Below are 12,913 nucleotides of genomic sequence, written 5' to 3'. Positions count from 1 at the left end.
GCAGAAACAATTGACATGCTGCGGGAAAAAAAACGCAGCTTTTCCGCAGGTAAAAAACCGCAGCGTGAGCACTGCGGTTTTGAAAACCCATAGGCTAACATGGTAAAGTACCATGTCTGCGGAACTGCTGCAGTTCTGCAGGGCCAAAACCGCAGCAAAACCGCAGCGTGTGCACATACCCTTAAGGAGTTTTTCCTACACTAGACATTTCGGGGAATGCTGTACAATGACGTTCCCCATGTGAATTGCCAGTAACCCCAATGTTTGTCTATGTGGGAATTGTGTGGTTGGAATTAGTGTAAATATTGCCGCTTGTGCAAGTGATTGGAACACCAAAAGTGACCATGGAGCTCTAGGATTAAGGCGTAATGCCTAATTCATTTTTTTTATTTGACATTTAGTGCCCTAGGGTGCCTGACCTCAGTTTGTGGGGTAGACCTGAACACATCGTCACACTTTTAATTAATGCTTTTGCGAGCAATGGATTCTGCCCCTACTTTCAGTATCGGAGTCCTAATGGTCAGATGATCCCCTAAATACGTGGTTTATAAAATTGTCTAATTTATAGACAGTAGTGATGAGCGAACATACTCGGATTAGGTGTTATCCGAGCATGCGCCGGTGACTTCGGCGTGCTCGAATAATATGTTAGATTCCCCACGGCTGCATGTCACGCGGCTGTTCGACAGCAACAACACATGCGGGGATTGCCTAACAATGGCGAACAGCCGTTAGACATGCAGGCGCGGGGACTCAAACATATTTTTTGAGCACACCATTATCACTCAGCTAGCAATCGAGCATTCTCGGATAACAGTTCATCCAAACACGTTGGCTCATCACTAGTACACAGTAAGGGTAGGTGCACACGGTCAGTAATCGGCAGCGGTGTGGACGCAGCACATGTCCGCTGTGTCAAAAGTACCGCCAGCTTTTGAACGCAGGTGATTCCGCGTGTGTTCACTGAACTGTGCGGGATCACTGTGCCCAATACATTGTATGGGTGACCTTTATCTTGCGGAGGCTCGAGGCTCAAGATGAATTGACATGCTGGGTTCTGGAAAGACGTGCCACATGTCTGTCTCCGCTCGTGTCTGTGGACGCATAGTGGAGATGGGATTTCTTGAAGTCCCATCGACTATGGTGTACGCAGCATAGTAGATGGGAAGTACGCAGCGTCCAATCCACAGCGTTTACTGACCGTGTGCACCTACCCCTAGGAATTTTACACAAATCGGCCATAACACTCTTTTGATAAGCTGAATATTTCCTTAGGGCACCGGTCAAGGAGTGGAATATATCCGTCAGCAAGTGAACAGTCAGTTCTTGAATTTTTATGTGGAAGCAGAAAAAATTGCCAAGTATAAGGCTCTAAACGAGTTGCATTGACCAAGATGTGATGGTTGGGTGACTGCATCAGAACATTTACAAAATTGCTAGTCTTTTTGGGGTGTCCTCAAAATATACTGTTTAGCAGTTAACAAAAATTCTTCATAGGCGGACAACTGATAAACGTCGGTGTAGTTATCGCTGACTGTTAGTGTCCTGTTTCACATAGCGATGCACCAGCGATCCCGACAATGACACGACCTGGTAAGGATCGCTGGTGTGTCGCTAGTAAGCTGCCAAACAGGCAGATCTATTCAGCGACGCAACAACGATACGGCGATCCGTATAATGACCTCGGCGGTCGTTGGTACCTTGTCACACAGCAGCTTATCTGACGACTCACGCCTGCGTCCCTGATTTCTGCGTCGTCAACGAGGTGGCTCGTCAGCGTCAAACACAGCGATGCATGCTGACCAGCGGGACCCCAACTATCAAAAAATGGCCCAGGACATTCAGGCATGATCAGCGATATCCAGCGGGGGGGGGGGGGGGGGGGGGGGCAGTCGCTGCTATGTGTCACACGTAGCGAGATCGCTGGCAAGATCGCTGTTGCGTCACAAAATCGGTGACTTTTCAGCGATCTCGCCAACGATCTCGTTATGTGAGACGGGGGCTTTAGGGCCCGCAGTGCTGGCCAGTGAGTATGTGATCATCACTCTCCCGGCTCCATGACGGACAGCCTGCCCTGCCACATGGGTGTATTGAGTAGGATGTGCGTCGAGGTGCAGGCGGAGTGAGTGATGACTAACAGCTCCCTGTACCGCCCCAATTACAACAACCGAGCAGCTGCAGGGAGAACATAACTTCATATCCTCCCTGCCGCCGCACTACCAGTTAGACTGCTTCACATGTTTAAAATAGTATTTACCTGCAGTTTACCCCTATGGATGAAAGTACAGTCTAGTTTTTTTTGTTTCCCCCACCCCTCTGATAAGCAAATAGTGCTATGCTTTCACTGTGGGTAAAGGACTGTTGAAGGGTAAGCAATAGCAGTCTAATGATCTGAATAATCGTGCTGGCAGACTGGGCACTGCCTACTGGGACTGATGGTGGAGCGGGAATAGGAATTTTCATTTTAGATTTTCAGGATTTTCTTCTTTTTCAAAATATTGTAAGTTGTCACGTTGCGCCTATCATGTACTTTGTAATAGAAGATCCCGCGGTCGCATGTCAGCATGAAGAAGCGACTGCTGTAGACGTAATGTAAAATCTATTTTAACACTTTTCCCATTTTGCTGATGTTAATAACTTAAAAGCTACAGAACATAATGAAAAGAAAATATATGCCAAACGGATTTGTAATTGGACGCCAAGCTGTACAAAATAAATGACAATCTGCTCTCCCGTGGGTTAGAAATTACTGGGTAAAATGTCACAATGTACTCGTCTGGTGAAAAAGTGCTTTATAAAGTTCAGGACGCTGTTTACGTTTTCTTCTTGCATCTTTCCCATTCTGACATTTCCTTAATGAGTTTTTACATTGGAGGCATTTGTTACGACACACGGCGTTAATTAAATTTGTAATGTTTTGATTATTGGGTAATAATCATTTTGTTGCGACGATTAAAAATGACACTGGGGAAAGTCCTGTATAATGGATGCCGTAAGAAAAAATACATTATTCTACTAGCTAAAATTATAATGCACCAATTATTGATTAACCCATAGTGATCTGTGACTGCAGACTTAAAGGGATAGCCACAGGATATTCCGGAGATTCCTGGTAGGGTTGGGTCCAATTGGTGGAATCCATATCCACCCAAAATAAAACCCGATCTTGTGCCGGTGGTAATGGAGAGCTGATCGGGCATGATGGCATACCTGGGGCTCCCATAAAGGCGAATAGAGAGAACTGCTTTGGGCACCCACTTCCATTCCTGGGGATGAGAGATGGGGGGGGCCACATTGTCTAGGTAGATGTGGGACCCATGTTTATGGCATATCCTGTACACAGACCCTTTGTAGGGTTACCTTTTGGGCAGTGCCGTTAAGTACAGAGATAAATATTACATATTGGGCGAAACGCCTATGCCCTCATAATTGCAGCTTCTGGGGGTAAAACATAGAGAATTACCTCTTATAATGGGTAAGCTACAGTATATCAATGGTGGTTGGCATGAACCATTGAAAAACTTGGCTTCAGATGCAAAAGGAGTTCTCAGTAATCATAAGCGGACTCCTGACTTGCTGATAAGTGCTTTCTATCATTGGGATCCTCCTTCTTCCTAGCTGCCGGTGACCTCCTACCTGTTTTATATCACTATAGCTGTACCCCCCCTTTGGTTATTCTGTGGCTATAGCCCATCGCTGGGGGTCCATCCACGAGGCCCACCCAGCAATCTCAAAATCGGGTCTCTGGAGATGTGCATTCTTAACTTCCGTTCCATTCATTGTATATGGGCATGCCAGAGAACGCCAGGCGCTGTGGTCGGACGTCCCGTATACAATCAGTGGAGCGGAGGCTATTTAGGAAGGAGCAGCAGAGCCCCCTTCTTGGAGGTTCTGAGCCCTGATCTGTATTACTGGGGGTCCGACCACTATCCTTTTGGATAAGGGATTAACTTGTTTCTTGGGGAATAACCCTTTTAAATTGGTAAATGATTTATAGAGGGAGAAATTTAGTTTTGGAGCAACACCATATCTATTGCACATTGATAAAGCCTGGAGATGCCGGTCCATTGGGACCGAGTGTTGAGCGAAGCTTGTTGCACTAAACGCCTCTCCGATGAATTGTTTTTCATTTTGTGAAGTGTGGCATTGAATCCCAGGGGGGAATTATGTTTAGACAGTATATTTAGCGGTGGAGTAATAGCTTTGTTGATTTCTTGTCAAAGGCAAACCTTATTACGTGCCTACATGTACACTATAATTAATAGAATATTCCAGTCTTTCTGAAAAAAACAAACACAACTATTTGATTCCAGCTAAGAATGTTTTTTTCAGAAAATTAACTATTGTATAAATCAGGTAAAATTATTAAAACATTTTTTTTTCTTCAACTTTTCATATCACTATTGTATTTAAAAAAAAAAAAAAAAAAAAGTGCAGTAATCAGAAATCATGCAATTCTCACTCTTACTGCTACTAGACAACTAGTTCCTATTCTGTACGGGTAACTTTTCAGCTGTCTCATTACAGACAAAATAATAATGAAAGGGAACACCTCTATCTAAAGTAGATGGCACAGAAATCACAATAGACAATGGTCACAGCTCACCTCCCCCCCCCCCTTTTCTTCACAATGACCTGTGCCTAGATCAGAGCATTCCTAGCTCTTCTGTATAACTCACTGTAAGGCTATGTGCACACGTAGCAGAAAATTTCTGCTTAAAAACCTGACTCCCTTCCCAGAAACCGCAGGTTTTTTTCTGCGCGTTTTCCGCCCGTTTTTTTGTGCAAAAAAATACCTCACCACGTCTTCCTCCCCCCTCCCCCCGATTTCGGTGTATCCCGTTTTAGCCTCTTTGCTCCAGGCCAGGACTTCCAGTACGGCTAGACCTCTGACATATGTGTGCCTTGCCATTGTTTTGCATGTAATGAAACGTGTCACCTAACAACATGGAGGACTAGGACATCAAAGGCCTAGTTGTGCTTTAAGTCCTGGTCTGTAGTGAAGAAACCGAAGGGGAAAAGAGGTGCTGAAGACCGGTGGACAGAACAATCGAGGGGTGAGGTAAAAAAAAAAGTAAAATACATCCTACATTTATTATGCTCCAGGGTCTTGAGAATAATAAGGAGCACTCTATTCTTATCGAATAACTTCACATGGATTTAACAGGGAAAGTCGATTCATAGAGTAGTTATTAAATACGAATTGAGTGTTCCTTCCTTATTATTCTCAAGACCCCGGAGCACAATAAATGGAGAAGGTAAAAATTAAATGCCTCACCGCTCACTTGTCCTGTCAACCAACTAATCTTCAACACCTCCTTCTTTTCCTCTTCCCTCGCATCTTCTTCAGCCTCTTCACTCCAGGCCAGGACTTCCAGAATGACTAGGCCTCTGACATCTCATCTGCCTTACCATTGCCCAAGTGACGGCATGTTGCCCAAAGACATCAGAGGCCTAGTTGTGCTGAAAGTCCTGGTACAGAGTGAAGAGGATGTGAGGGAAGAGGGAAAGAGGAGGTGCTGAAGACCGGACAGCGGGACAGGTGAGCGGCGAGGTGAGTAGGTAATTCTGTTTTTTTTGGTTTTTTTTTTGTTTTGTTTTTTTTTACATTCTACATAAGTTTTCTCTGGGAGGTTGCGAATAAAAGGAACACTCAATTCATGTCGAATAATTTCACTGCAAATCGAATTTCCCTGTAAAATCCATGTGATTGGTTGAATTTGTATTTTGGCAGATCCGTTTATATCTAATACAGATACTTTAAGGTGTGTCATAAAATGTGGTCTCTCGGGAGATTTCGGTTGCCTTAAAGCTTTTAATATTGGTCTAGCACACAAGTCAATTCTCGCAGGATTGTCCGGCCTAGTTGTGTGGGGCCCACTTTAATCTCTGCTCCAAGTCCATACCTTGTCAGTGTTACTGATATTCCTCTATATTTCTGTATTTCAGAGAGGGCCATCGCGCGCCATGAAGTCCGGGAAATAGAACAGCGCCATTCCATGGATGGATCCCGACAAGACATTCCGCTCGATGAAGACGATGACATTTTGATTATTTATAATAGGGTTCCTAAGACTGCCAGCACTTCATTCACAAACATTGCCTATGACCTGTGTGCGAAAAACAAATATCACGTTCTTCATATTAACACAACCAAAAATAACCCTGTGATGTCTCTTCAAGACCAGGTAAGAATATTCGTCGACCATGAGACTTCATACAGTTATGTTTATTTTTGTTTTATTCTATTTTCTGTAACCTTTTTGAGCATGTTGGTCAGACTTGTGGTCTTGCCGGGCGTCCTACGTATCGGTGGTGGGAAATCTTGGCGTAACTAGTCGGTGGATGAGAACATGAGGCCTGGAGGTCTTTCTCATAAAACTGATTATAGTGATCATTGTTACTGCTCTGCCTTAGAAAGCTTGATGATTTCCTGGCAGAGCAAAGCCGTTCTGGAGAGTTTTGTTCTTCATTATGCACTGTAGGGGACATTCACAAACACTGCTCTATATATAGCTGTTCGATGTAGGTATTGCCAGAGCAACCGGTTTCTACATGTCATTTTTTAGTAGAATTAGCAAATTAAAAGCAAATTGTAAGACTGTCACCATCCTCTGTGCAGAAATCAGAGGAACAGTATATAGAAATATATAGTTACTGGAGGAACTGCCTTAAAGAGGTAAAACCCCATGTTACTGGATGATTGTCAAAATTGGGGGTCTTCCTTACTGCCATTCTTGTATGCAAGGTTCCTGGTGCATAGTCATTGTATACATTGGACACGTGAAAAGCTTACTGTGTTGAGTTGGTGCAAATCAATTCTCAGGACCCTGGCCCATCGGCCATACCAGTAATCTGTAGTCAATGGACTGAAGCTATGGGAACAATCTCCTCCCTCCTGACATCCTTGGCTCAACTTCATTCCAAGCCACCACATAAAAAGAAATTGTTCCAGCTAATCAGAAGAGGTGCCGAGTGTGCCTGTAGGTAGGAGGTGGCTCCCAGTGCTTCTGCATATGTTTGACAAAAAGGAGAGAAAGAAATACGCCATAAGCAGGGGATCACCCAGAATAGGACATAGCATATATAATACAAATTTTATTAAACACCGGAAACAGCAAAAATTCTTAAAAACATTAAAAATGGTCACAAATGTGACACATACACAAATAATACAATGCTCATAATAGAGCAACCCACCTGCTACCAACTATCACCCTCACCGAGAATGATGCCTATATCCCTAGGTCCATGTAAACAGGATTCTCAATAGGAGAATTAGTAAGCCCACACATAGGTAATATAGAGCATATGAGTCAGAAACACCAATAATATACAAATACAATGATAAAATGATGCAATTCCAACCCAATAATTACAAAAATCAGTACAAGGGATAATGTAAACCCAAGACGATGCAGATCACTATGAGGTGTACAAAAAAGATAGAAATGCACACTAAATAGACCTCATATATGCGTAGAGGTACCCCAGCCCAAGATCAGGCATAGGGAACATCAACAACCAGATCAGCCAGACCATTAAGGGCTAGAGAGGGTCTAAGTGGACAGAGAAAATCTCCATAACCACCCCAAATGATAACCACACATACAAATCAGCACAATACAAAACCCATGAGAAGTGAAGTGGGGCAGGTAGAGCCAGAGACCCGACACTCTAGGCACTCTAGGTTTGTTTCTCAGTGCTTCCGCATAGTCGCTAATCATAGACGTGACCAACAAACTTGGTCCTTTGATAAATTTGATGCGTCTCTACTTGGTCAACTATATAAGGAGTGTCCAATAAGTAATCTACCCCAGCATGTTGTTTCCGTATTAGAGAGCTGAGGTTTTCTGTTCATGTTGAGAACAGACACAGTTGAAGGTAAGTCTGATGAAAGCATTGGAAGTGACAGGATGGCAAGTGCAGTACAGTGTGGCTCTACCTAAACAGTGAGGGATTTGGGAATTTTGTTCCTTGATTAAAATTCTTTAAAAAAGAAGAAAAGTCTAATGAAATCCATGAAAGGATTATTGCGGCATATGGTGATGATGCACCTTCCAGCTACCAAGTAAAGTTTTGGGCCTAATGGTTTAAATGGGGTAAGAAGTCGATTGAAGGTGACTCCCGTTCAAAGTTACCTGTGAAATCAACTTCAGAGAAAATGTACCGCAAACTGGAGGCCATGATTTTGGAAGATTGTCGGGTCAAAGTCCATGTTGTTGTTAATGTATTGGGCATTTTTCAGTTGGCAGGATTCCACTATAATGGATAATGTCAAAAGAGTATATCTGTGAACATTGTGGCAATTTGGGTTTCTAAAAAAAAAAGAAAATCTAGAATATCCTTAACACAGAACCAAGTCCACAGCCCACCAGTGAGAGGGAAGAGATTGTTAGTTAGCCAGTTGCAAATGTTTGGATAGTTGTTAGGAGGATAGAATCTGGATTCACGTGTTTTAAGTTGAAGAGAATGTGATGTCTGAGTATGACTCAAGTCTTTAAGTTATAATTATTTCTTACTAACTTTTTTGTAATATTTCATGATGTAACTGAAGTTCTTTATCACCAGTAGATGTATAAAATCAGATCCACTTTTCACGGTGGCATACTTTTTCCCACTCCCTGCACAGTGACCTCTGCGCAGATCACAGAGCATGCCTAAAACACACTCACCTAGACAATTAAAGTCTGCTACTAGGATAACCCCTTCTTGATCAAAATGTTTTAACCCCTTGCCATCACTGCGGTGTTGGCACTCTCTCTCTCGAAGCTCCTGTGCGGTTGTTGCGACACGTGATGACACAGCCTCTCCATTTGTGCTTTCCTATGGCAGATTCCATCTCTCTCTCACCCCTCGCCCCAGCAACAAACATGGTGGATGAGTTGACTTGCTCCTCTCTGATACCTGCTCCTTTACCCAATTCCTTTGCCACCCTCCGCTACTCTTCCCTCGTTCGAGGTGCACTCCGTCCGCATCTATTCCCCCTCCAACCTCCAACTGGCTGTCCTCTACCGCCCCCCCCAGAACTAGCCATCTCCACCTTTCTCGACCACTTCACCACCTGTCTACTCCATTTCCTTTCTGCTGACATCCCCACCATCATGGGTGACTTCAACATCCCCATTGACACTTTCACCCCGGCTGCCTCTAAACTTCTATCGCTCACGGCTTCCCTTGGCCTCACTCAATGGTCCTCTGCGGCCACTCACAAAGATGGTCACACGCTGGACCTTATCTTCACCCATCTCTGTTCCCTCACTAATCTCAATAACTCACCCCTCCTCCAGTCTGACCACAACCTACTGACATTCTCTTCCCTCTCCTCTCCTACTGCGCAACCCCCGCTCCATAAACTCGCTCACCCTAGCAGGAATCTCAAACACCTCAATTTACAATCACTCTGAGTCCCTTCTCCCTCTTACAGACATAGCTTCCCTTCATGACACAGATGCTGCTGCCACTTTTTATAACACCACAATAACAGCAACACTTGATTCGGCTGCCCCCCTCACGCAGAGCAAAACTCGTACAATCAACAGGCAGCCCTGGCTGACCAGCCTGACCAAAGAACTGAGACGGGTTTCCAGGCCGCTGAGCGGAGATGGAAGAGAACCCATTCTACTGAGCACTTCAGCGCATATAAGCAGTCCCTTGCCAGCTTTAAGTCCATGCTCTCTGCCGCTTAACAAACTTCCTTCGCATCTCTCATATCCTCCCTGTCTCACAACCCTAAACAACTCTTCGACACTTTCAATTCTCTACTCCGTCCCACAGCACCTCCTCCCCCTCCTCTCATTTCTGCTGAAGACTTTGCCTCCTTCTTTAAGCAGAAGATCGACAAGATCAGACAAAACTTTGGCCCGCAGCCCCCAATGCCCCTCTTAGCTGCTCAGCCCTGTTCTGCAAAAGCCAGCTCCTCCACCATGACAGAAGATCAGCTCTCCACCCTTCTGTCAAGATCACACCTCACCACTTGTGCCCTCGACCCACTCCCGTCTCACCTCATCTCTAACTTGTCCACAGTCTTCATCCCATCTCTAACACACCTCTTCAACCTTTCACTTACGAATGGTGTCTTTCCCTCATCCTTCAAACATGCCTCAATCACACCCATCCTCAAAAAGCCCTCCCTTGATCCATCCTCTGTGTCTAACTATCGCCCGATATCTCTTCTCCCTTACGCCTCAAAACTACTGGAACAGCATGTATATCTTGAAATGTCCTCCCACCTCTCCTCCTGTTCCCTCTTTGACCGGTTACAATCTGACTTCCGACCGCATCACTCAACTGAAACTGCCCAAACTAAAGTCACTAACGACTTACTAACCGCCAAGAGCAAGCGACACTACTCTGTTGTCCTTCTCCTGGACCTGTCCTCTGCCTTCGACACCGTAGACCATTCCCTCCTGCTACCGACTCTCTCATCTCTTGGCATCACAGACTTGGCCCTATCCTGGATCTCATCATGCCTAACAGACCGAACATTTAGTGTCTCCCTCTCACACACCACCTCCTCCCCTCGCCCCCTGTCTGTTGGTGTTCCTCAAGGCTCTGTCCTAGGACCCCTACTATTCTCCATCTACACCTTTGGCTTGGGACAGCTCATAGAATCCTACGGTTTGCAGTATCACCTCTATGCCGATGACATGCAGATCTACCTACCAACCTCGCCTCCTTACTGACTGAAATCCCACAATGTCTGTCTGCTATTTCAGCCTTCTTCTCTGCTCGCTTTCTCAAACTGAACATGGACAAAACAGAATTCATCATCTTTCCCCCATCTCACTCTACCCCTCCACCAGACCTATCCATCAATGTCAATGGCTGCTTTCATTCCCCAGTCCCGCACGCTCGGTGCCTTGGGGTGATCCTCGACTCTGCGCTCTTTCAAACCACTTATCCAAGGCCTTGCCTCCTCCTGCCGTCTCAAACTCAAAAATATTTCCCGTATCCGCTCATTCCTCAACCACGAAACCACAAAAACACTAGTGCATGCTCTTATCTCCCGCCTCGACTACTGCAACCTCCTACTCGCTGGCCTCCACTCTAGCTCCGCTCCAGTCCATCCTACTACACTCTGCTGCCCGACTAATCCACCTTTCTTCCCGCAATTCCCCAGCCTCCCCCCTATGCCAGGCCCTTCACTGGCTTCCTATTGCCCAGAGGCTCCAATTCAAAACCCTAACCATGACATACAAAGCCATCCACAACCTGTCTCCTCCATACATCTGTGACATGGTCTCCAGGTACCTAACCGCACGCAACCTTCAATCATCTCAAGATCTCCTTCTCTACTCCCCCCTTATCTCTTCTTCCCACAACCGCATACAAGACTTCTCCCGTGCTTTCCCCATACTCTGGAACTCTCTGCCGAAACACATCAGACTCTCACCTTCAACGGAAACCTTCAAGAAGAATCTGAAGACCCACCTGTTCCGACAAGCCTACAGCCTGCAATGATCCTCGGTCTACTGAAGCACCGCACGACCTGTTCTACCCTCTCCTACTGTATCCTCACCCATCCCTGTAGACTGTGAGCCCTCGCGGGCAGGGTCCCCTCTTCTTATGTACTTGTGTGTCCCTTGTCTTACACATGTTTATTATACTTGTCTTTATTTCCCCTTTTCACATGTAAAGCGCCATGCAATAAATGGTGCTATATAATTGCATAATAATAATAATTACCGTATATACTCGAATATAAGCCGAGATTTTCAGCCCGTTATTTTGGGCTGAAAGTCCTCCTCTCGGCTTATATTCGAGTCATATACAGCGGGGGGTGGGAGGGGGGCGGGGGTGTCAGGTCATACTTGCCCATCCTGACGCTGTCTCTTGAGCCCCCAGCTTCTCCGCGCTCTCTCTTCCTGCCTTCAGCGGTCACGTGGTATCGCTCATTAAAACTCATGAATATGCGCATATTCATGAGTTTTAATGAGCGATACCACGTGACCGCTGAAGGCAGGAAGAGAGAGCGCGGAGAAGCTGGGGGCTCAAGCGACAACGTCAGGACGGGTAAGTATAGCGATACTCACCTGTCCTGCGTCCATGGCTGCTTGCTGCTGTCATCGGTCAGTGACTTCAGACAGCAGAGGGCGCGGTGGCGTGTTTAGTGCGCGCCGCGCCCCCTGCAGTCTGAACGTCACTGACCGATGACGTGGCAGATAGCGGTGAGCAGCCATGGACGCAGGACAGGTGAGAATCTGACACCCAGCGACGGAGAGGTGAGTATGTCATTTTTTTTATTTTTACATGCTGCAGCAGCGGCAGCACATGGGGGAATCATCTAAGGAGCTTCTTATGGGGGAACAATATGGAGCTTCTTATGGGGGCAGCATATGGGGGAATAATCTATGGAGCTTCTTATGGGGGAGCATATGGGGGAATAATCTATGGAGCTTCTTCTGGGGACACCATATGGGGGAATAATCTATGGAGCATTTCCCACCCTAGGCTTATACTCGAGTCAATAAGTTTTCCCAGTTTTTTGTGGCAAAATTAGGGGGGTTGATTTATACTCGGGTCGGCTTATACTCGAGTATATACGGTATGTACAATTCTGTATCTAGGTAATCAGCAGAGTAAAATCCGTAACCGGAACAGCACTGCTATCTCGCCATCGGTATCAGTCGCGCGCACATCCCCCGCAGAGGAAGAAACCCCCTTTGGTAGAATTGGTTAATTAACACTTTTTCTTAAGATTCTGGTAGCAGCGTGATATTAATTGTTAATTGCAGCACTCGGATTGGAAAGGTGTTGGGTTCTCAGCACAATCTCCGTGGCTGCGGTTATTCCTGAAAATCTGCACAATTGATATGCCAAAATATGCGATGTTATTATAATAAAATGAATCAAACTGTCAGCGGTTTATGCGTCGAATACAAATGTCATACATCATTGTGTCAGGTGCTGC

The 12,913-nt window shown here is 45.5% G+C and overlaps 1 protein-coding gene across 2 annotated transcripts in view; it reads left to right on the top strand.

Moving 5' to 3' along the window:
* LOC141085886 (heparan sulfate 2-O-sulfotransferase 1) overlaps nt 1–12,913 on the top strand; it is a 166,143-nt gene that overhangs the window by 107,846 nt on the left and 45,384 nt on the right. For both annotated transcript variants that reach the window (XM_073571501.1, XM_073571500.1), the window contains exon 2: nt 5,950–6,188. In XM_073571501.1, coding sequence (XP_073427602.1) covers nt 5,950–6,188 — 239 coding nt within the window. The remainder of the gene's footprint in view (nt 1–5,949; nt 6,189–12,913) is intronic.

Source organism: Dendrobates tinctorius, unplaced genomic scaffold (assembly GCF_039654945.1).
Source record: "Dendrobates tinctorius isolate UK_male_01 unplaced genomic scaffold, ASM3965494v1 ptg000029l, whole genome shotgun sequence".
Taxonomy (NCBI): Eukaryota; Metazoa; Chordata; class Amphibia; order Anura; family Dendrobatidae; genus Dendrobates; species Dendrobates tinctorius.
Note: the sequence above shows the minus strand (reverse complement) of the source record. Positions and strands in the feature narration are given on the sequence as shown.